General features: G+C 43.9%; 1 protein-coding gene across 1 annotated transcript in view; it reads right to left on the reverse strand.

Annotated features, from left to right (window-relative positions):
- The window catches only part of CACNA1C (calcium voltage-gated channel subunit alpha1 C), a 2,189,932-nt gene that overhangs the window by 712,441 nt on the left and 1,453,137 nt on the right, over positions 1 to 24,354 (reverse strand). The window contains exons 10-13 of the mRNA XM_085652198.1: positions 21,553 to 21,643; positions 10,187 to 10,213; positions 3,729 to 3,889; positions 241 to 466 (exon numbers count right to left, since the gene is read on the reverse strand). Of these exons, the coding sequence (XP_085508324.1) occupies positions 241 to 466; positions 3,729 to 3,889; positions 10,187 to 10,213; positions 21,553 to 21,643 (505 nt within the window). The remainder of the gene's footprint in view (positions 1 to 240; positions 467 to 3,728; positions 3,890 to 10,186; positions 10,214 to 21,552; positions 21,644 to 24,354) is intronic.

A 24,354-nucleotide genomic window follows, 5' to 3' on the forward strand; every position in this document is an offset into this window, starting at 1 on the left:
GTTGAGGGCCGCGAGCAAGCAAACAATGCCCGCTACGCGTTTTTGCACTGTGCTCCGTGCAATTCGCGTAGCGTGTAGTTGCGCAAACTACGCGATCGTAGCTTAGTCCTACGCCCAGGGTTACTGTGAACCCTTAAAACCTCTGAGATAACCTTTAGTTTTAACTATCAATTTTTCTTAAACATTCCTCTTAAACATGTACTTCTTGATTCTACTGAGGTTAGATCCCATTAACCCTACCTTGTGATCTTGAAGATCCTCAGGAGCCGGACGCAGCGCAGGACGGAGATCCCTAGGGGGGACATGATCTTGGTCTCCACCAGGATGGTTTCCAGGATACCGCCACAAACAATGAAGCAATCAAAGCGGTTAAAGAGTGACACAAAGTAGGCCTGGAGACCAAGGCTGTACATCTTGAGCAACATTTCGGCAGTGAAGAGGGCCAGCAGCACCTTGTTAGCCGTATCTGTGGAGGGAAAAAGAATGTGGAATCAGCACAACTTGAGGCCATGGACATCTGAGATATTACAGTGAGCAGGATTCCAGTTCTAGGGGAGTTGGGACGCTGCTAACTCTTAGAAAGACAAGCGACTTCTAAGGTTGTACAATAAATACTTCTTCAAGAGGTGCTGAAGATAATGGGCGTTTCCTGGTAAAGAGATGCATAAACACAAAAAAGAACAAAACGGCACTTCCATGTCATTAAGAAATACATCTTCTGACCATCCATAGTTGGGTTTTGTACTTTGCTCCAGGGATGCAGCTGGGACAGAAGACCACAATCCCATACGAAAATTAGGCTCACTTGGGGCACCTGCTACCTTCTCACTCTGAATATGTTAAGTTGCACTGTTACACAATGTATTTTGGGAATATTAGGAGAAAACGTAGAGCACAGATGTATCTAATAAAGTTGCTGCATGTATAGTGAAGTGGCAATTCCCCATAGTATTTTAAAAACAAAAATAAATAACAAGAAATAAATATTCCTATCCTGTCCTATAATAAGACAATCTGCCCCTACACCCCCATTTCATACCAAACAACTGCAGTGGTAACCATTTCTGCCTGTTTGAAGAAATTGGCACTACCCTCCTGGTGGCACATTAGATGTATGTCTAGTTTTGCCATGCCTTGTTGAATTTGCCCTGGGTGCAGGCCTGCATCCTGCGCAGATGTGAGATCATCTCCCCCTGTTGTCTGTTTGATATAGAGATCCTAAAACACTGGACACTTAACATTCAATTAGCTTGCGAGGCCATGAGTACAAGTTCATAGTCTGGAGTAGGATACTTGCTGATATGTATAACTGTAATCATTCCAGGGATGGGAACTCTTGCTTTCTGGGTGTTCCAGAACTGGGCACATGCAGACATTAGAGGTGCAGGTTGAAGCATATCCTTAATACAGTAGGGAGTGCTGAGCCAATGTCCTTCTGCAATAGGTAAGCTTCTAATCCGTTCCTGCATCTCAGGACATCTTATTTAACCAAAGGGGAGGAAGGAAGGATTCCAGTGGATGGAGCCATGAGAGTGTAGAGTTCTCCCTCCAAACTTATCATTTTTAGGGGATTGTGTGGAAAGTAAGCTAAAGGTGGTTGACCTTATAGGTCTTGCCAGCCAGGTGTCCTAGAAGATATTGGTTAGGTGGCATGGTCCTTGTCGTGTTGGGTCTTATGGGAAATGGACAAGAGTTTGAACTGTGTTAGCTGTTTTATCAGTAGCCAGTGTAGGATTCACAGTACTGAAGTAATGAGGACTGATGACACGGGTTCAACATGAGGTAGATACAATAAATCTGATCTATTGGCTGGTAGGCTGGTGCAGATGCTTTCGCATTAATCCACTGTGAATTTTGTGCCTGTTAGAGAACTATTAGGAACCTATAGTTTGTTTAAACCCCTTTTTATTGGTTTAACCTTTTCAATGAGTCCACCTACATCACCCAGATATGTCCTACAAAACAATGCATTTGTGCGATTGCTAATTATGAATATAATTGAAGCCTTATAACCGCACAAAAGCTACAACTTGTATTGAGGAAGAAGACAGACATGGGATTAAGGATGTGGTTAAGTTATGAAATAGAATTAAGAATGAGTGGCTGTCCCACAACTGCTGCTAAGTAGTAAGCTAGGCAGTCTACTTAAAATTTAGGAGTAGGTGGTGAGGTTGGTCACTGATCTAGAATAGAAGAATGTTCTATTACAGAGCTAGAGCTAAGTAGGGGAATGCAATAAACAATAATAAAGAGAAGATATGTCTATTAATGAAATCAGACAAGGAAAACGTCTCTGTATCACAATTAGGTTATAAAGGTGTCTCTATTTCAGAATTAGGACAGAGTCACAGTTACAGAAATATGGTTGAGAGGGAGTCCTTGTTACAGAACTAGAACGAAAAAGGCTTCTTTGTTTCAGAATTACTGCAGAGAAGTCTCTGTTGCATAATTTGGACTAAGATAGGTGTTCTATCACAATATTTGGACTAAGAAAGACTTATTTTACTAATCTAGGATAAAATGGCGGGGCTATGTTACAGAACTAAGATGACAGAGGAGAACGTGTTAAAGAACTAGGATTGGGGAGGAGACCCTGCATCTGAGGTTTGATAAATTGCTGCACACATAGGGGTCTTGAATGTAAAGGTGAATGGAAATGCAGCTCATCTATCTGATGGTGTGGATAACAAGTGCAGTACTGTTCACCATCCACGATTCTTTAGAAATCAATACATGCCCTGGTTTGTCCTTCATGTACCCATAGCCTTATTGAGCTTTTTTATGTAAGGGAATTTAATTAAATACATTTCAGGGATCTTTTCTCCCCAACCTTCACCTTAATCCAAAAATACTTTGTTGGCTTTTTTAGATCTCACATAATGGTCGCTTGAACAACCCTCGTGTGTTCCTCAGCCCAAGTGCATCGGACGCAGTCACAAGGTTCACAATTTAGCACTTGCAGCCTCATCTGGACATGCTACAGAACGAGGCCTCATCCATCATCACAAAGCAAGGCCAACAAAACACAAGTTGTCTTATCTGAGTGCTCATATAAGTTCTGTTACCATTCAACAATGCTTTGCAAGAGCTTAGTCAAGTTCCTCTGGGGCTCAACCAGGTTCTTTAGGGGCCCGTCAATAACTTTAGACTTCCTCATGCTTTGGGAGCCCAGCTAAGTGGGAGTGCTGCAAAGTTATGCAAAAGTTCAGCTTTGTTGCTTAGAAGATCTTCAAGTTCTCTAGGAGCTCACATAATTCTTCAATAACTCACCAGAGTTAAGCAGGAGCTCAGCAAAGATTTGCGGAGGTTCAGGAAAGTTTAGCATGAGCTCAGTGATGTTCTGCAGATATCGCACTCCTTCTATGGGAACATAGTACCCGATGAATCCATTAACCCATGGTCTTATCAAGCTTGCATGAGGTAAGGACACATCACCACAGCCTCCCAGTCGCAGTGTATCCTTAGCAACAAGATTACACCTGTGATCAGGGCATAGAGTACGCCCTGGCCCCCCTTATGTCGGACTGCCTACCCAATGGTTTTATACACCTGTGATCAGTCAGTCTGAGTACCATTTTTCGGGACTTTGAGCACATTTTTGAGGGGTTGGTCCAGTATTTTGCATTAAACCATTCCCTACTCCATGATGCCATGCCTAGCCTTGCTACATTCATTTGCCGCACCTCTTAGGATACCATGTAATGCAGACAAGGAGAGTGACCACTCACCTTGCACCTCCGTGAGCCAGTCTGGTTGGTTGTAGTGCTCAGAGGCGATGGTCAGGGTGTTGAGGAACACTAGAAATATAACAAGCCAGTAGAAAACATTGGACTTGACAGCAGCACGGCACTTCCTTCTACAGAACCGGTTCCAGCGGCGCCAGTAGCGGCTTCACACAAAATAAGGAAAAAGATCATTAACATGCAATCATCATTGACATTGATTACAGGCTGGAGCAAAAGGAAGAGACGACGCTTGAAGGGTGCCTTTTCCATTTTATCACTTAAGAAAAATCATTGTTAAATGGCTAGAATGGCTTTACAAGGGCATGGGAAAATGTGTGGCAGCAACCAAACGCACATTGTAAGCCATGGTTCAATCAACATGAAAATGCACTCACACAAATCATGCTGGCATGGCTAAGCACCAAGTACTTCTGTCCAATGTCTTCTGTCATGATCAGGGGCAGGCAGAGGGGTCTCTTCAGTCCAACTCCCATCACAGGAGCCATCAAGCATGCGCTCATACTAATCCATTGTTCCTTAAGACTAACAGTAACCTCAAGGATGTTGTGACTGGAAGAACTGGCAGGTACACTAGACAGGTTGGACCTGTTTTAGTGTTATGATGAGAAAGTCCATGTTTTCCAGGATTATCTAGCACTTGGGTATTTAGAGGGAACATTGCACAAAGGTGGCTGGACACATATTGCAATAGAAGGGACAAACCCTGCTACGTACACGTAGACCTCCCAGTTTTAAAGTTTTATTTTTTGACATTTCAGTCTATACTTAACCATGTTCTTTTCCTGTTATTCTTCATACTATCTCTTTTTGTTTAAACTTGTTTATTGGATTCTAACATTTTACATACAGTTTGACAAATTTCTGATACAGAGTATGAGCGTGTATTTATCACCAAATGTAGGTTTTCGGATTTGTAATAGCATTTCATACAGTACATGATCAGCGATTGTCATTATTACATTTCGGTTGTTGCATACTTTTTAATTTGCTTTGTCAGTATGTTGTCAGTAACATGGCTGGGTTAGCATTCCTGTTATTCTTCATACTTATTTAATTTAATTTTTGGATTCCAAGTAATACATTTCGAGTATAGTCTCAGAATTATTTAACCAATAAATGTACAGTCACTACGATGTATGTAAGACAATAGTGTGCATGCGCAATAAAACGACAAACGTAACTATAAACACATGCATTGTACTGCTAGCACATCTACGCACTTGCATCTACTTGTGCTTTGTTAGCAAATAGTCTTCCTCTTTTTTCACTTCTGCAATTTTTTAGGTCAAACCTAGGCAGCGCATGTACTGTCTAGAACACATGCTGTATTCAGTATGTGGACTTTCATTCTGCCCCTCGCTGCTCATTGGTTATGGAGAGTGTCCCTCGTAAAATCTTGCTTCTCAATGGTTTATTTGCGTTCTATGTCCCACCTTCTTGTATCTTGCTCCTCTCCTGGAGTATTGGCCTATTACGGGTATCCTCTTACAACAAGGTTTTTCCGTTTGTGTTTGTGCACTCTTAGTTTTGCACCGCAATCTTTTTTTATCCCCGCCCCTTGAGCATGGAGGTTGCAGCTTTCTTTCTCTGAGAGCCTCTCTCAGCTCCCGGTTACTTTCTGCATGGGCCTCGCGCCTCCCAACTTCCCCCCTATTAGACGCATGTGCAGTGCCCTGCTACACGGCTGCTTCATCTTTAAGCCTACGATGGCTCACACCGTTGGTTATCTGGGCATACAATCAACAGGCAAGTTCTATCCCCAACAGTTCCAGCCATTTTTTTTGGGATTAATTTCCCTGTTTCATTGTCAAATTCTCCCCCTTTTGTGATGATTTTAGGCTGCAAACAGGTTAGCCGTCTTTGTTGGAGGCTGTCCGGGTCCCGAGCTACACACGGAGCTGTATGCTTGCTCCCACTACCACGCCCAACGGCTCGCATCCTTCTTGAGGAAGTAGATCTTCCTGGGGGCAGCATTCTTATCTTAAAGCGTATTTACGAACGGGGCCATCCTTTGAGTGATTCTCCAATCGGCAGTTCACTTCTGTTTTAATTGACAACACAAGCCTGCTCACATCGGGACCATCTGGCTGCATCTATATCCACGCATAAGTAATGACTGCTCTGTCTACTACTATTAACGCATTGTTACACTTTGTTGCTCCTTATAACCTTACTTATGGCAAGTGTGGCAGCTTCACAGTTACTTCGTCTTTAAGTCTAGGACAGCTCAAATGGTTGGTTACCTGGGTATGCAATCAACAGGCGCAGGGTTTCATCCCTGACATCTCCTGTTATTTTCTTTTTAATTATTTGTCCCTGTTTCTAGGGCTTTAAGTGGGCCGGGTCTCACCGGTGCTGAGTATTGGCAGTGGTTTAAAGGGGTCCTTGAAACGGGTCCCTATCGGGCTCTGTTTTGTGCCCTGGCACAGGCGGTCTGTTTTTTTCCTGACTGGAGTGACAGCAGGCACGGCGATGTGTGCCTGCTCACACTGCTCACTGCTCACTTCTCACTAGTGGAGAAGTTATGGCATGACGTCATGCCAGGTGAGCGTTGTAGGGGAAGGGAAATCCTATAAAGAGTCATTTTCTCTCTGGATTTCCCTTCTCTTTTCGAAACGCAGAAGCAGCAACATGGTCGTGGTGTCACCAGGGCTTTAAGTGGAAGCTTTTTCAATGTTATACACAAGCCATAGTTGCAACTAACAACCATTGACCAAGTCAATAGTCCTGACTTCTTGTAGGTATGATGTTACTTGTTGTATCATGTATCTGGATGCAATGACAGAAACAGCAAAATACAAGTCGAGTGGCACACTAAGCCAAGCAAAGATTTTTAGCTTGTGTTTTAAAGCCACGCCCTTAACTACATTGGCCATGCCCCTTTAAGAGACCCCCCCACCCCCAGTTTTTTCATCCCACGTAAAGCCCTGCCTCTTTCATTTATTGTTTCATTTATTGTTCACTTCCAAATTCTCGCCATTTCTTGCCGATTTTAGGGCACGCCCATTGACCCTCTTTGCTGGAGGCTGTCTCTGCCTGCATTTTCTTCCCGTGTATAAGTAAGGACTGTTAATGCAAGGAAGCCTCAAGTTCTTTCGGAAAGGGCGGGCTGCAGACCTCTGCCATTACCAGCATCTGCTTGTATTTTCATTGCAGAGCCAGCAATGCACAACAAGATCACTGGGGAAACAAAACACACTTCTTCGGCTTTTATAGCACACACTCATGCTTCTTCCCAGACAATTTGAAAATGCATTGCATAAAAAGGCATTCTGCTTTGTGGAACACTGGTCAGAACTCTACAAAAATGCAAACCTTGCATAGAGGCACTTTTTGTAAATCTTACCTTTTGTTACCATTTTACATGACCTTGCTGCTTGCTTAAAATTATGCTGCCAATGTTGTCTGATACAGAAGCAGTGTTATGTTCACTAAAAAAATCTTTATGGACCGCGTCCATTTAGCAGCTGAAAGCTCAATGAAAAAGAGATCTGGCCATGTGTCATCTTTTTGGTCTGATATTGTCATTCGGTTCTATTACTAGATGCCAGGATTGTGTATGTTGTATACTGGTTCCTAATTTAGTGAAGAATTATCTCTATTGAGATTGCTTGGTATAGCATGCACTTATTTTCTAAATGATCACTCCACTGCAAAGAAAAAAATAAGTAAAAAGCATTGTCATTTACGTCAATGGCTGTAACTTTCACAAATGTGAGACCGATTGCATTGCAAATGCTTGTTTGCACAGCTGTTGGCCAGACGGTAATCACTGACAGGCCAGAGAGACATTCAAAGGAAGATATGATTTCTGTATTTTTGCCTTTTAAGAAGCGGATATGGATAGGGAAACAGACTGTTTTCCATCTGTATTTATGTGTAAAACCAGTAAAAACGGAAAGATGGAAGCCTTTTTTTTTTAATAAGCGGGTTGCATGAGACCCTTCCTTTCAATTAAAACTCCTTCCCCCAGTTGGAGATTTTGATTGGGCAATGCGTCTTTCTTCTCGTTATCCATGTTTTCTAAATAACCTCTGTCCTGAACTCCTGTAAGATTCTCCCTCCATGCACTCAGCCATTCATGAGTGTCACTGGTTTCAAAGGATAATTAGCAGCCACAGACGGCATTTAGAGCTAATTACAGAGCTCTTCCCCGCCCCACCTCAAGAAGCGTAGGCGCTTGGCAACCCGTTTCCAGGCAACCGCGGGTTTGTGGATGATAAGTTTGATATCTCATTTTTGATTTTATCAAAGACATGAAAATTGAATCAAAAGAGAAAAGAGATGGAGTCTTCCTCTCTCGTCTCCTAATGACGAGTGAAATTAGACCTCCTAGCACTTCATTTCAAGGGACTGTTGCCTTATGTCAGATTCTACTTCCTCAAATAGTGTCTCACTGTCCCAGAGGTTACGGTGGGAATACCCGTGGACATTTCACAAGGAGATCACTCTACAAAATCAATGTTTCTTCAAAAGGTATACTGAAGATATTGTCAATCCATTTTATTTCGTGCCGTTCACGGATCTTCAGTCTTCATCATATACACCAGCAGCAGGTAAAACTTTGAAGCAGCTAAAACTTTCAAGCAGCGTCAGAACCCCCTTAGCATTAATTTACACTTACACTCAGTATTTATGTAATTGCAAATCCACTTTAAATAGAAATAAGTATTTCTTGAAGTTCTCAGATTATGGTTTTCATGACCAATGCAGCAAGTTCGAAATTATTTAGTATGTACTGCGGAAGTATGTACATAAAATATTGTGTTCTTCCACTTCCACTCAAAAATATGGAGTTAATATATACGCAAACCAAAGCCATCTAAATCAACAAAACCAATGTCAGCAGCAACCAACTTTAAAAGCCCTGCATCTTGGGGACTCAAAGACTTGTTTTCCATGAACCTCAAGACTAGGCTGCATCGAGCTGGACAGGCTTATGATGGACTGCTGCAGTCTGCCCAGGCTACCCGGCTTGCCCACTCGTGTGACTTCTCTCGAAATACTACTTGGTCTATAGCTCTAAAACTTTCTACTCTGGGGAATTATTCTCATGATGTGTCTATCACAGCATGCAATAGCTTGCCCTGTCACAGGTGGGCACCACCCTCTTTCAACATTTTGTAAGAAAAAACCCTCTACTAGGGTCAACAATGCCTTCCGAATAAGACCCGTGACAGGGTCAGTAATGAATAATTGCTCAGTGGTCCCATGTCCTGTGAGTTTGTGTCTACCATTTCTGGCTTTGTCAGCTGCACTGTCCTTAATGGGAATTCTAGATCCATGTTTATAGTAGGAGGAACATTACTGTGACAGTGCGGGACAGGTGGAGGCCTATGACTGTAACGAGTGGTGGACTCCGATACCGGTCTCACCCCCTCTTGTAACCCCACAGCAGGAAGAATGGCTCCCCGTCGAGGAACAGAAGCACTGGTTAGGCCCAGGAGGAGCTGGGCCCTTTAAGTGGAGCGGCTACGAGACACTGAGCCCGCCCTCCCATGTCGTCACCAAGTGGGAGCAGCCAAAACAGGAAGAACCTCGCAGAGCGTCGGACGGCGTTTCCCGGAGGAGTGTTGGTGCAGAGGGAGAAGGAGGACGAGGAGAGGAGCGGATCGAAGGAGGACGAGGAGAGGAGCGGAGTGAAGGCGGACGAGGAGAGGAGCGGATCGAAGGAGGACAAGGAGAGGACCGGAGCAAAGGAGGAGGAGGCGAGACGGACTTCGGACGGCCAGGAGGCCCGGGATCCCGTGTATCGCCCAGCCACGTTCCCCGGGGAGGAGCGTGGCTCGGTCAGGTACGTGACCGAGTAGCGGGCTGGTTAGGCAGAGAAGGGAGACCGCCTGTGTAGGAGAGGTTTTCCCGTGTCCCCTTCCTTTAGTAGTCACACTGCAAGTCACGACGTGGGGAGCGCTAAGGGCTCATAGCACTGGTGATATACTTAGGGGAGTTCCTCACACCCGGTCCTGGAGTTAGGGAGAGACTAAAGTAAACGGTCACCTGACATCGCCTTTCTCTTTGTTTCTTCCGGCTGGGGACCACCTTTTCCCGGGGGGAGCCTACCCACGAGACGCCTTGGGGAGATCAAGAGCCGGGACTGTCCAGAGAGGGAAAGGAGAAAAGAGAGCGCCAGCGAAGGAAGCCACACGAACCGTAACAGACCAAGAACTCTGGCTGAACATAGACCGAGAAAGCGATACTTATCCATAAAACCCCGTTTAAAACACCGTTGTGTCCCGCCTGTCCCTGACACCCCGTTACAATTACATATCCCAAAATACAACGGGCTGCTGGCTAAAATATCAAGACTTACAAAAGGTTTACAAGTTGATGTGGGTGGTGTGAAAGCTGTGAACACTCAGTCCCTCGAAAAGGCAATGAAGTACCCAGAAGTAGAATAATGAAAATAACACTTGACATTATATTTGGTGGCACGTGCTCACCTAAACTTGGACTTGGAGATCCGATGCCTGTGAAGAAAGAGGAAGAAATTAGTAAATGAAGCAAACTTCAATAAACCCTTCTTTTTCACATGCCCCACTTGACGTTGCCTGCTGAATATGGTGGACGACAGAGATAGGCTAATGCAAGAGCTGGTTAGATATTCAGAAGTGCAACATATGAATAATCTAGTACAGTCAATCTAATGAAAATCAGCAAAATAGTGTTATCTTGAAAACATGGTATGTGTCTGGACAACTCTGTTCTATTGGAAAGGGGAACGCTATTCCTGACAAGTGGCTATCTTTAAATGGCTGATCAGGCTGCAACAGAGTCACTCACAAGTCAAGCTTAAGCTGAACGTAATGCCATCTTTGCCGCCACTGGTTCAGGCAGCTCTCAACTTCTCTATAGTTCTTGAGTCAATGGGCAATGTACCTATTGGACCTACTCCAAGAATAAGGCTAGATGACCTAAATACCTACTATAAAATCCATAATTGGGAGGGGCTGAAATTACATCTACAGTGTTAAGATGGATTTAAAATATCTGTCCACAACATTGTATGTAATGACTGCAGTGATGACTGCCAATTGCAATGATAGGTCTACATGTGTTGGAAAAGTGGGTTTATGTTTAATGTGAAAACACATGAAAACTCAGGCATGCACAAATTATGTTTCCAGGCAATAGCACATTAAAGCCAGACATATTGGCTGAGCCTATGCTTGCTGGCTGTGGTAGTGTTGTTGGTGGTATGGTATTGAAGGTGGTGAGATACTGGTGGTGAAATTGGTATTGAGGGCAAAAGTAGAGATAGTATTAGAGGTGGTGGTCTGGTGTTGGTGGTGATATATCAACTCCATCCAGTGTCTCAATGTCAGTGGCAGATGTCTCTGGAGGGAGGAGACTTATACCAACAGTGGTCTTCATGGGTACAGGCAAATAATGTTATCGATACTTTGTAGCTGGAAACTAAACTAGGTGAAAGGGCTTCATTATGATACCAAAACTGCATGTAAAACAAGTATTTTTTTACGTTTTTTATTGAGAGGCAAATTTTGGTAAAAGTAAGAACTGAAGGAGGGTGCTGCTTTAAATTAGCTTACTGCTCATCCCGTTACCTCCTGTCATTACAAAACTGCTAATTTAAAAGGATCTTTTTCGGTGTCGAGGGGTTGGCTCTAGAACTGCTAAAACCGTTTGTATCAAAGAAAGCAAGTGGTGGCCTTGGATCCTTTCCTGGCCGAGTCTTTCTCTTTGCCTTGTGGGGTTCCACAGGAATCCTCACTCAATCCCACCTTGTTTAATGTCTAGGTTAAACCTCTGGCAGCTCTGATAAGATATTTAGTTTTGGATCTCACATCATATGCTGATGATACCCAAATCGTGGTAGCTATGACCTCTCCCAATAATAGTGCAGGCGCAAATTTCCATGATTGTATGGCAGCAATTGGAAATTGGATGAACCTAAACTGCTTGAAAAAGAACTCTGATAAAACAGAGGTTATCCTGTTTGGGAACAACCCCACTCTTTGGTCCCCTTCCTGGTGGCCGGAGAAATCGGGTACCCTTCCTTCACCAGTGAGTAAGGTAAAGAATGTGGAAGTGGTAATGGACAGGAAAATGACATTTGGCCTGCAGGTCAATGCAGTCAAGTCCTCTGCTTTCTACAGCCTAAGGATGCTAAAAAGATTTTCCCTTTTATTCCTTTAAATGCAGAAAAAACTGTGGTAACTGCACTAGTTCTATGTAAGATAGACTACTGCAACGCCCTGTTCCTAAACATGCAACACCAACATCTCAACAGGTTACAGGTCTTTCAGAATGCGGCCGCCAGAATGCTGGCAGGTATTCTCCAATATAAACTTGCTTCACAAGCCATCAACAAGCTACACTGGCTTCCCGTAAGGCAGCATATTACATTCAAAGCACTTTGTCTTGCTTGCAAGGCTCTTCATGGAGTAGGCCCTGACTTTTTGAAGCAATCTTTCAAATGGCAAAGCCCAGGGAGAAATCTACACTCCACGGGTGCTATGAAACTGGTTCACAGGTTCAAACGTACCAATTGGGGAGGAAGAAGTTTTGTGATCTCAAACACTAAAGAGTGGACCCAACTCCCTCTCCACATCGGGACTATACCCAGTTTGCTAGCGTTTAGGAAGGAATTAAAAACTTGTTTTTTCCCCCGGCTAGGGATGTTTCCATGTTTACTCACTCAGAGCCAGCACCTTGACACCTCCGGGTATTTGTTTGCACTTTAAAAGTCACTATAACATAACATTCTAAAAAAGTAACAATCATTTTCGTGATTGGGTCTTGGAAATCTTATCTAGCATTTCGAGGAACGCTTACAGGTGTATTTCTTCACCAGTTGTTCGTCACTTTCCATTTTACGGAATGCTAAAATCTGTATGTTTCTGCAGTGTCCCTGCCATTTTCTCAAAATTTTAGGGAGCCTTCAAAGCAACTTTGTTTTAGCAGCAGTTCAGTATCTTGACTAACTTTCAGGGAGGGCTAAAAGTTGTTTGGGTGAGGCACCTGTTCGCCACCTTCCCCAGCAATTAGGGAGTGCTGAAAACTGTTTTGTTTCAGTAGGTGTTCGCCATCTCCCCCAACTTTTAGTTGGTGGTGAAAGTGGGTTTGTTTCCGCTGTTAGCCATCTACCCCAACGTTTGGGGCATTTATGAGAGCTGTTTTGTTTCAACAGTTTTTTACTATTTTACCTAATAAGGAGAGCGTTGAAAGATGTTTTTTGTTTCAGCGGTTGTCGCCATCTTCTCTAACTTAAGGAATGCTGAAAGCTGTTTTGTTTAAGCAGCTGCTTTGAGATCTGTGCATATAAGGAGTGCTGAAAGCTGTTTTGCATCAGCAGGTGAACTACCATCTTTTCTAGCCGGTTATGGGAGGGCGGAAAGTTTCAGAAACATTTCTACATTCAGTTTTTCTTCATTGGCTGATGCTACTGTTGCAGTTCTATATGGTTTAACTTTTGCACGTGAAACAGTTGCTAAACTAGTCTACTTTACAGCTAGGAAACAATTTACAGAAATTGTCTATATGATAGCTGATAACAAAGTTTTCACTATAGCACATATTTATGTTGCAAAGTTTTCAACTTTTCATCAATTCACTCCAAAAAAAAGAAAGTTCTTTATTTTTTATTCTGTGGTCGGTTAAAAGCAGAACCACTCTCAGAAATCCAACGGGACCTACGTTCACACTTTTAAAACCGCCAAAACTAGATAAAATTGCCTATGCCTCTGGGCACTGACAGCGTATTGATTTTTCGAAGATAAAATGCAAAAAAACGCTTTTTAGAATACTGCTCCGTTAAGTGCTTTTTAAATCAGCTTAAAGGTGTACAAAAAGCCTCGTAGATGATGATACCGCAGAGGAATCGTGAATTCATTTCCTTCTGTAAGTACGGTCTTTTATAAATGTTTCTGTACAGGGTGGATTGAATTCAATTGTACATCTCCAAAGTGTTCCAATATGTATGGTTCACTCTGTCAAATGGAAAGCCGAATACAAATATCGAGAAAACAACAATATGTTTTCAGGAGATAAAGAACATTCCTGGTCAGAGTTATGATGAAAAATAAAGCACTACCGATTGTTAGCCGCTGATAAGCCACATATACCCATGCAATATCACATTAATACCATGATGAACACTGTCCTTCAGCTGATACTCGCAAGCGCAATAACATCATGGTTCATCTTCATATATTATTAGTAACATCTCCATCCAGCATTTACACTATGTTTAGCTCCAGCCGTTGTTGTCACGAGTCCTTTTCTATTTCACCTTGACAGAGACAATGCACCAGTGTTCCAGAATCACATCTAACCCTGCTTAACCAGTGTCCAACACATAGCTGGAAGGGTACGAGAACGTTTGGCAGAATCTCACCCAACCTCAAAGAACTCCATTTGCTCCTTTTACGAGACATCACCTTCAAAGCCTGCTGCATCACCGACCACGCAGTCATCTTAAGCAACCGGGCGAGTGAGAGGAAGGCATCAGGTTGTCTGTGCAGCATTTCAAGGTAACAACCTGATCACTCTGAGACAAAAAGTGCAGGTGGGAGACCAAACCTCAAAGCTTCGTTTGAGATTGCACACCACTATACTGTGTTTTTTTTTATTTTGACGCTGCCTCATGCGTCACAGAGAAGACTCAACAGCCCTGTATTAGAATTGAACAATCAGGCAGATACCGATCAACCTACCATGAACTGTTCTCTTCGAATCATGTGACTTTAATTGGGACCAGACAGAGACTGTTTCCTTAGGGTTCTTGCTTCTGAAGCTACTGTGTGTGAAACACTCCTATTGATCTTTGAGACATCAAGCACTTCCTTGACCTCTCGTAATGAAGGACACCATTATTTCCAGAAGTTGTTCCATCGCTGCTCTCCTGCAGTTGTGTAAACCCTTTTCAGACAATTGTTTGTAAGCTGCTTGGCTTCTGGCGCTATACAGATCATTGCGTTGAACCACATTATTCATGGGGAGACTTCGGAAGAGGCATGTTTCTGAATCCTCTGCAGTCATCCCTAGTGGCCATAGAATTAGTCTAATGATGGGGTACCCTAGCTGAAAATGTATTCAGCAAATAATCTACTACACTGTAAGCATCGTCCAGAGCGCAGTAAGAGGTGAGCTCCAAGGGCCTAAAAAGGCCAGAGCATACCAGAAGCATGGGCAGAGTCACCTTCAAATGTCCGCCCTTAGTCTTTCAGCTTGCCGCTCTACATCCAGATTTACAGTGACAGCCTCCTTCAGAAATCATCTGGAGGTGCAACCCTTAACCACAGGGCTTCCCATATTGCTAAGGGGTTCATGTTCATAGTGTTCATAGAAAAAGGTATTTCCGAAGAGGAGATGCTCTGCTCTGCAGTCGCCAGATGAATGCTATCCAGAGTGCGGCTGCTCGCTCTTTCAGATGCCCATTCCTGGAAGAATGGGTTCCATTGTTGCCTTGTCGCCTGACGATGTCAACAGAAGGCACTGCGGTTTGTCGCTCGCCAGCTTTTAGAACAAATCCACCCGAGCTGACAACGGCAACCTGTCAGCAGAATGAACGTCTCTTTCTCATCCCTAGACCTGGCACAGTTGGCGTTCTGCAGCAAGCGAGACACAATGCTCCATACTTAGGCTATGTCACGCAGTGACACGCATAGCAGAGTTCAGTGGTAAATTTAGCTATGTTAGTCTTCCGCACACTCGGCTGCTCTCAATACGTGTGGCTTGGTTGAAAAATGTGAACCTCATGCACAATACCAAAGTCTGTCCATCACAGGTGACCGGGGAGCAGCAACACACTCATCCAGACACTCAGGTATAAAATAGTACTATATTGTTACTCAGTGGTGCGTAAAGTGACCATAGGCCTTCATATTACGTTCAGTGCTTAATTTTGTTGGACCAATTGGGCAGAAATACCAGATGTTATTTGAGGCAAAGAGTGACTTCACTACACTGCAGCAGCCTTCACTACACGTGGTGACTTTCTGTGTGGTGGAATCCCAAACCCCGCTTTTGCACTGATAGTAGTTTGTAAAACAAATTCTAACTTTGCACACAGACAGCACTCGGACAGCGGCACTCCAGATACCCTCATTACCTCCGAAATGTAGGCTGTATCAGGCAGCCTCCCAGAATCAGCAAATCGGGGCTGGCTGTCCCCGAAACAATCATTGCTTTTCATGGGTGAGAGTCAGTGGAGGAAAAGACGTGATGCCTTGAACTCTGCTGGTAAGTCCAAAGCTAAGTTTTAACTCTCCGTGGCCCGTGTTCTGGATGGCGTTTTCATTCAGGATCTTGCAACAGTATGTTTGATCCTGGAACATGTCGTTTTGCTTTATATTTAAAGTATAGGGTCAACAATTCAAGCACGGAATGTGCTCTTAGCTAAAAAGCCTGGACTGGCTAAAGGTATCACTCATGACATGGAGCACTTGGCAGTATGGAAAGGCCGACATATTATTCTTACATTACTAAGGATATTGCAAGCCACCTTGGAGTTACAAGGCCAATAAATTCATAGTAACTGAATCGTCAATCCTCCGCTTAACTCCTCAGTGACTTTCAATATCCTTATATTGCACAGCAAGGCACACTTTATCCCTTCTATAAAATGTTTTATGTTGGAAAATTCTCACTATGTGTCTACTTTTCACACAATTTACAGCTCGGGATGCATTGGCTTACAAGACAGGTAATATCTAGTTTTTGCAAGCACAAGGAGATGATGGACGGAGCGCTGAAACTTTTCAGACACTCACCCCCAGTCACTATTAGACCGGGGTTGAATCCATCATCGTTCTTTAGCTCACTTCGCCACCCCAGTTCAGACCCAGACATATGGAAATCAGTCTTGACCATGTTCCACATGGGAACAGTCCAACCCAAACTGCCAAGCCATGTCTTGTCTGGAAATAAGCATCCTGGGACCAATTTCGGGGTAACACCTCTCATCAGCCAGGCAAGCTGACTGCTGTTCATAGTCAGAAAGCTGTCGCTCGAGTAGAAAATATACTCAAGCAGTAGCAAAATAACTTGAGAAGCTGTGCCCTCTGGGATGCTGCATGGTGCTGTTCATGATGATTTTTCAGCATGGAAAGAGCTCCCAGCGCTAAATCACAGTGCAAGCAGTGCAACATTTTTGCCCATTCTCAGAATCCCGCAGAATCTCACAGAGTTTTTTTATAACTTCAGGGAATTCTGCAGAGTGAAACAAAACATGATAAGGGCCAATTACTATGATCACCCTAATAACCCTTTTTGACACCCTCCTCCTCTATCTATCCTTTAACTCATCTAGCCGCGGCTGGTCCATTGGGGCTAAGAGGCCACACCCCTTCACCTTTTGCCCCTCAAGAAAGGTGCCTGTCAGGCTGAGCAAGGGTGGCCTGATAGTCGCACTTAATTTTCAGGTCAGGCAACTAGGAGCTAGATGCGCATGCTCTTGGCTGCCTGAGCTGAACTTTTCTGGCTGAGGAAGTCATAGATACTGTGGGTGTGACCTCCTCAGCTCTGTTAATGTCCTTGAGGCCTTCCCCCTCGGTGACGAGGGGTAGCGTCACTCATTGCCTCAGACCTGGGCACTTCATTTTAAAGCCTTGAAGCGCCTAGGGTTTATTGTCAATCAATGGGTTGGGGTCAGCAGTCTCACAGATCCCATCCCACTCTTTGACGAGGTTGGGACTGCTGCCTTCCCTCACTGGCTGACCTAAAGTCAGACAATGAGGAAAGGCAGCAGCCCTAACCCTCTTCAGACCTCCGAGGCTTGAAACTGCTACCTTCCCTCATTGGCTGACCTAAGGAAGACAGCAGTCCCAACCCTCTAGGGACCTCTGAGGCAGAGCTGCAGGTAAGTGTGATTTATTTTTAAATTAATGTTTGGTACGTGCGTGTATGTTTAAATATTTGGTAATGAGTATTGTGAATAGATGTGTGTACACATGTGTGAATGCATGGTTGTGAATGAGTGTGTAAGTTTGCACTTGTGTCCCGTCCACCCCCCTCTGTCTCAAAATTACCGACTGCGACAGGACTCATCCCAAATCTCATCTAACTAATATGGTCTTCTAAATAACACTATCTAGACTCTTCCCTACTCTATCCCACCTTTATCTATTCAATCAAACTAACAGACTCACACGTCCACTGCTAAAATTAACAACTTATATTTCCCTATACTTCTACCTCTAATCCTTTGGATTCCAGAGTAGCGTGATAGTTGCGGAAAAGTGCTTCAACACCTCATCAGGGGTAGTAAAGTCTATATACATACAATTACAACTACCAACAGTTCACTTTGGACACTATTTTTTAAAACCAATCCGATAGAGTTGAAAAGGGCACTAAATTGTAGAAATCAAAATGCAGTTGGCTAAACAGACAGGACTGGCGGAAGGAGCCACACGTGACATTGAGACAAATGTCAGTGTAAATAGATGATAAGTAATTTGCTGTCAACGGTTAATCATGTCATGGTCTTGTCTATTCAGCCTAGCTGCACAGGTATGATCAACTGAAGAAATCACCTATGAAGAGCTGACTTCCCGCAGGGCAAGTGTTGCATCATCATCATCATGCCTCCGGCAGCGGCGGCCCATGCAGGTAAGAGTGGTGGGGTCCTGGGGCCGGGTTAGGGGGGATTCAACAGACGACCAAAAGGGAAAATGAAATAAATAAATACATTTCCCTTGTAGCCGTCTGTCGAAATCCCTCCCCAAACTGCCTCACCGCTTTTACATGCACAGGCCGCCGCTAGCCTCTGGAATGGGTACACACATATACTTGGAAGCTCAAAGTCCCTGGGGCCGATTCTCAAAGGCAATCTGAGACAAAAGTCTAACTTTACAACTTTTGACAGAGGTCATTTACGAGTCGTATCGTTACGTTTCAGTTGGGCGGGCACCTCCGGTTTGGGCCGTACTCTCTGCAACTGGGCCATACTCTCAGGCATACTCTTAGGCATATTCCTGGTTCAAACCCGAGGTTTCACACACGCATGAGTACCTTTTCCCCTCCTAGGCTTTACATGGCGTTTCAATACATTTTGTTTGTGTATTTTTATAAATGCAGGTTAATTACCCAAATGAAAAGCATTAATCAGGACTGGATGAGCTATTCACACAAGACCTGGAAAAACATTAGAGCTTGGTGTCATCTTTATCCATCCATGACTGCTAATCCAGCCTCAGGATTTTCTTTCTCGCTTATCTGTGTGATTTCACAGAGGCAAAAGCCCATCTGTACTCACATTTAGAGGTGTGTTGGATACACTTTATGAAATAAGAATGCAAGAGTACTATCATTGAAATGAGAAATTGTGAAAAGCGACGGTGTCCACCATGCATCAAAAAGGTAAGCTAGGTGGTGAGGACATTACTTTGCATTAACCAAAGCTTGCACGCTACGTCATCTACTCTTGTTAATTGGATCTAGGCAACCTTCAGCCAGGACTGGCTATTTACCACAGAACAATTTGCATGCTAAAGTTTTTAATTGTCTGCTTTAATCATTTTTTTTTTTTTTTTTTAAAATATATTTTTATTGCAGGAATCAGTAAATCGTTACATAATCAACCAGCATAATATAACAAGCAAGATCAATGAGACACACCCCTCCGTCCCCCCGCCGTAAGTTTCTTACACAGCCATTCAGCCCACAACCCTAGGGTCGGGCGGCGAAATTCAATGGGGGCTCAGAAGGATGTCGAGGCTGGTCCGGATGATCCACTGTCCTTCATCTGCTTTTCCAAACAAGCCTATAAACCCAGAAAGAAAAACCCCCACCCTCAAAACGCTACGAACCAAAGAGAACCCACCCAACCCCGCCATCAGCGCACGGCAACAACCTCAACAGGATCTGCTAGAGGACCCATGGGGAAAGCAACAGAGCTGAAAAGTGCAATCTTGTCTGCTTTAATCATTTACAATAAAAGTACAAATCCCGAAATGCAAAGGGTTTTACCTAAAATGAGACGAATGGCTTAAGAAGTCCCACATTACATGGGGCCACTCGGCCATCAGGATATTATGAAAATCAGGCAGTCATAATATATTTTTCAGTAGTTGCATTGACTGCAATTGTCCCGTTCTTTTTTCGGCAGTTGCATTGAGCACACTTTTCCCGCTCTTTCTTTAAATGAAACACTACAGCCATCTGGTGCTGACAGCACTTTCAGCATCTGCAGGAGTGCTTTCAAGGTAAAACACCCACTTCACACGCGGAGGATTTTCTGCACATTTACAATGTAAATGAGATATTCACGTGTCCTAGGATGTATTGTTGTTTGCAAAAGAGCTCGAGGTTACTTGGTAGAATTCGGCAGCTACTCAGTCACCGCGTTTATTGCATCCGCATTTTTGACAACACTGAGTACAATATAAGCGCATCCCTCCATGTCTACATTATTCGCTGCTACCAGGATACTACCCAATACACTTCAAGTCCTGAGGTGTTCTTAAATCTACTGCTGTGAGGCCCCCCTACCTGTAGGATTCCATTTATGAAGAGCCCCATCCCTTGATTTTATCCTGGAAACCCTAAAGAAACCCGGGGCTGCCCCTCGGAGCACCAGGACGAACCAATCGAAGGGCGTCAAGATGAGAGAGCAACCTTCACCCCTGCAGGATTGGGGGTTTATTTAAGATTTGGGAAATAATACGACCTTCACAGACCATGTGAACTTAAAGTGGGTAAAAAAGAACCAAAGTACGTTTTGTGGGTAGGACTGGCTCCCTCCCTACAAGACCCTACTATTAGCAGGAGTATTCTCCCAAAAAGAGGTTTGCCACCAATTTCTCCAAGAAAATCTTATTTATTTTTGCTGGAAATGTCGACGATAGGCAAGGTTGTTTGATGCTGAAAACTTTACACCACGAGGAAGAGTAATAGTTGGCAATTTCTCGCTTTTTTGCTTGTGGAACTAGAACTCTGCACACCTCTTATTGTCGGCAACCAGCACCTAAGACCGTGATATGCATGGGCAATTCACCTAAGCCTCCTAACTTACTGCTCCTGGGTGGCTTCTGATGCGCTTTTATTTGAGTCAATACAGTGCAGAAAAGGCTTTCCTGAGAGTTGCAATATCACAGTCTTAAAGAGCGACCTAAAGCATGAAACCTCCACCAGACCCCCTCTGAATCTGACTTGTACACAGTGTTTCCAAGTTTGAGAAATAAAACAACGTAGCTGGACACAGTGAAGAAAGTCTGAAGGTGGAACCTACTCATGACCACTGGATGCCAAATTAGAAGGCAGTTTCGCTACCGTCAGTGCCCATCAATAGGTTTAGCAGCCCACCCAAGCTACAAAACATCCAGAACGCCGCCGCAAGACTGGTCCTAAACCTGCCAAGACACTGCCATATCTCCCAGCACCTGCGCACACTCCACTGGCTCCCCATCGAAGCTAGAGTTACCTTCAAGATGCTAACCCACGCTCACAAGGCCCTCCATGACACCGGACCAGCATACCTGAACAGCCGATTCAAATTCCACACACCCCAAAGGACCCTACGATCAGCCCAGCTCTCCTATGCCGTGGTCCCCCGCACCAGAAAGACCAGATCAGGAGGCCGCTCCTTCTCCTTCCTCGCGGCCAGAACCTGGAACGCCCTACCTCTCCACCTCAGACAGACAACATCACTCCCCATCTTCGCTAGAAACCTCAAAACCTGGCTCTTTGACAGACCCCCTCCTTGATGGACTGGAACCTGCACCCCCCCCCCCGCCCTCAGCACCTTGAGACCCTTACAAGTGAGTAGTCACGCTTAATAAACACCTGATTGATTGACCTAACATCCCTTAATGGTCCCACACTCAGTGACAAAAGCCATACTCACGCCAGTCTGGCTCCACAGCTCTCTCCCTCAAGGTCCCCGCCGCCCACATTGTCGGTATTCACAGACTCCGTCTCGCTGGTTGGCATGCTCACTAGAAGGGAAGAAATGGGAAAAAGCAAGTTAGACCTCCATATGTCTGCCAGCACCAAGAGCAATGAATTGTATGGGAAGAGACGGTGCTCTGCTGTTCGAAGAATACACTGCCCCAATGGGCACTATACAAGCCAGAAATAATCTACCTCCTGGTCTGCGTGAAATGGCGTCAGTGCAAAATCGTCTGTTTTGCGAGGGATTAGTCACCCAAACGTATTGCTCCAAAAAGCAAGCTCTGCCGTGTCTAACTACAACACAAAAAGTCCTGCTGCAATAAGTTGCATTGTTTACTCGGCTAAAACTATTTACATTTTATTCCTCCTTCTTCGTCAGAAATGTGTCTTGTTGTGATAGCTAGGAGAGCCTTGGTGTTCAATGCTATCTTCTAATTTATAATGGAAGTAAAGATTTTGAGGAAGGGTCGCATGATGTGATATGACCAGGGATGAAGTGTGATTTCCTGCTAATGTGTCATAATCATCATGTGATCTTTGATGGTGATGTTAACGCGCTCTGTGGATAGGGATACTCTAGATTTAAGGGCCAACCCTCTCTCAACATTTTGCAATGGCACAGAACAGTAGAAATAGGCAACACCAAAATGCAATCCCTAATTGAATCAATATCCCTAATTGCCGCCTTGCCGCCTCCCAATTACTAGCCCCTTCCCTCCAAGCCCACAAGAAATGATATGTAAATCACATCTTGCTTACCATCTCCAGTGTGCAAAAACGATATCTGCCTCATAATGCAATTAACTTGTGTCAGCATGTTAAAGACCCTCAATTAATCATAATTCATAATTATTCCCCGCACATTATTTCACACTCCGGCTTAACAAGAACATAAATTAAACTCAAATTCGATTTCCTCATTAATCAATCACATTAGCGCATTTGAAGATCGCCAGTTTAAAAAGCACCACTGCGCTACAGGTGAATTCAAGGCATCCGGTCTAGAAAATGGAAGAAATGGTGAGCCCCGCATTCAATGTGCGCCACCATACTTCTCTCTTTGAAAAGCCCTATACTAGATGGTATTCCTGTGCATTACACATTTGACCAGCAGGACCAGGCATTGTCTAGGTTAATATCTAGCTATCCGAGGGGAAAGATTGTTGTACTGGGTCCTTTCCTGACCTCGCTATGTAGGCCTCAAGACTTTTCCTATGTTTGTAGATTTAGGGGTCTTAATGTAACTTAAGAAGGGATACAATGTGCAGTCAGAAGATCATATATCTACATATATTCATACACTATGCATATGTTTGCTTTTTACCATACTTGGAATGTCATTGTTTGTTTATTAATTAATTGTAATTCTTTTTGTACACGGTGATAATCTTGTCCCCTTTCCGTCCTGTACCATTTCCCTGTACTCTGTACCCCATAATTTTCATTCATTTTTACTGTGCCTACTTTCTAATTTATATTCTTCCTTTTTAAACCTAAACATGAACCCATAATATATACCTATGTTTTCTCAATTTTCTCAATGTTTCCACTGTTTTTGTTTTTCCTCTTTAATTTAACTACAGTGGGATTTTTGTACCCCAGGGTAATCAAACCAAGAAAGGCAGGTTGTTACATACATAAAGTATGAGAATCCGATCTAAACCAGGCCCACGAGGGGTCACGGGAGCCAGTTGATTTAATCACAATGTTGTCTTCGCTCACTTACTCTAGCACTCCTGTAGAGTGGCTACAGTTATTCAGTCCGCTTTGGACCTGATGTGGTACTGCACAACCATTCGTCTTTGATGCAGACTCAAGGAGCAGATGGTACCCACTGGAGCCTTTATTTAACAAAACCCAGCTCTGAAACAGACAGAAGCTGCTGGAATGCCTAGTGAGAAGATAACTTGGCATAGCAATAAGTTCATGGCATGGCAGCTTTTACAGCAAACACACTCTATGTGAATGACACTGCCTGGCTGAAGACTCCATCGTTGATATTCGAACTGAACAGCCACTGACTACCCCAAGAATAACCTCTTTAAGGATGAATGCCTCCTCTTTGTCTATTGCTTTACTGACGCCAGATTACTTAACGCGTTGCTATCACCTTAGACTCAGCACTCATTCTCAAAGCACGCACAGAAAAACGTCCTAATCCTGCATCTACTGAACGCTTTTTCCTGACTTTGCCTCAGTAGTTCCAGCTACAACCATCTAAAGACTCAGGCAACTTCCTTATTACTAGACTCACAGACTCACTGAGTCTGTACTCAAGTAATAGAGGGGAATTCTTCATTCCTCTACCTGCCTCATATAAGGGCTGAAGAAATGGAATGCTAGCCTAGAAATCTTAAGGCAATTGCATTAGCTAGCAGCCCCTACACTCTTTAAATTTTCACCCAGTGGGTGGCAGTAATTTTTCTTTCATTTTCTTGACTTCCAGGCTTGACTTGACGGGTTCGATCAGAAAAAAGTAGACCATATGCCCTAAACAGGACGGATGGTCTTATGCACTTACACAACAGCCCCAATACCATCAGGCCATCAGCATACTGTGGAGCCAGTGGCGGAAACACGGCGGTCTGCCCCTATTCTAAATAGAGCAGTCAGAATGTAAGTTTGGTAGACAGGGTACTCTGCCATATTTGTGGTGGAGTACCCTGTCTGTCAAAACCTAAACAATGATCTTAATATAAGCAATTTGATCACTTTTTGAACATGTGCTGCTGTCTTCAGTCCTTAATGGCCAGTG

This window comes from Triturus cristatus, chromosome 4_1 (genome assembly GCF_964204655.1).
Source record: "Triturus cristatus chromosome 4_1, aTriCri1.1, whole genome shotgun sequence".
Lineage (NCBI taxonomy): Eukaryota > Metazoa > Chordata > Amphibia > Caudata > Salamandridae > Triturus > Triturus cristatus.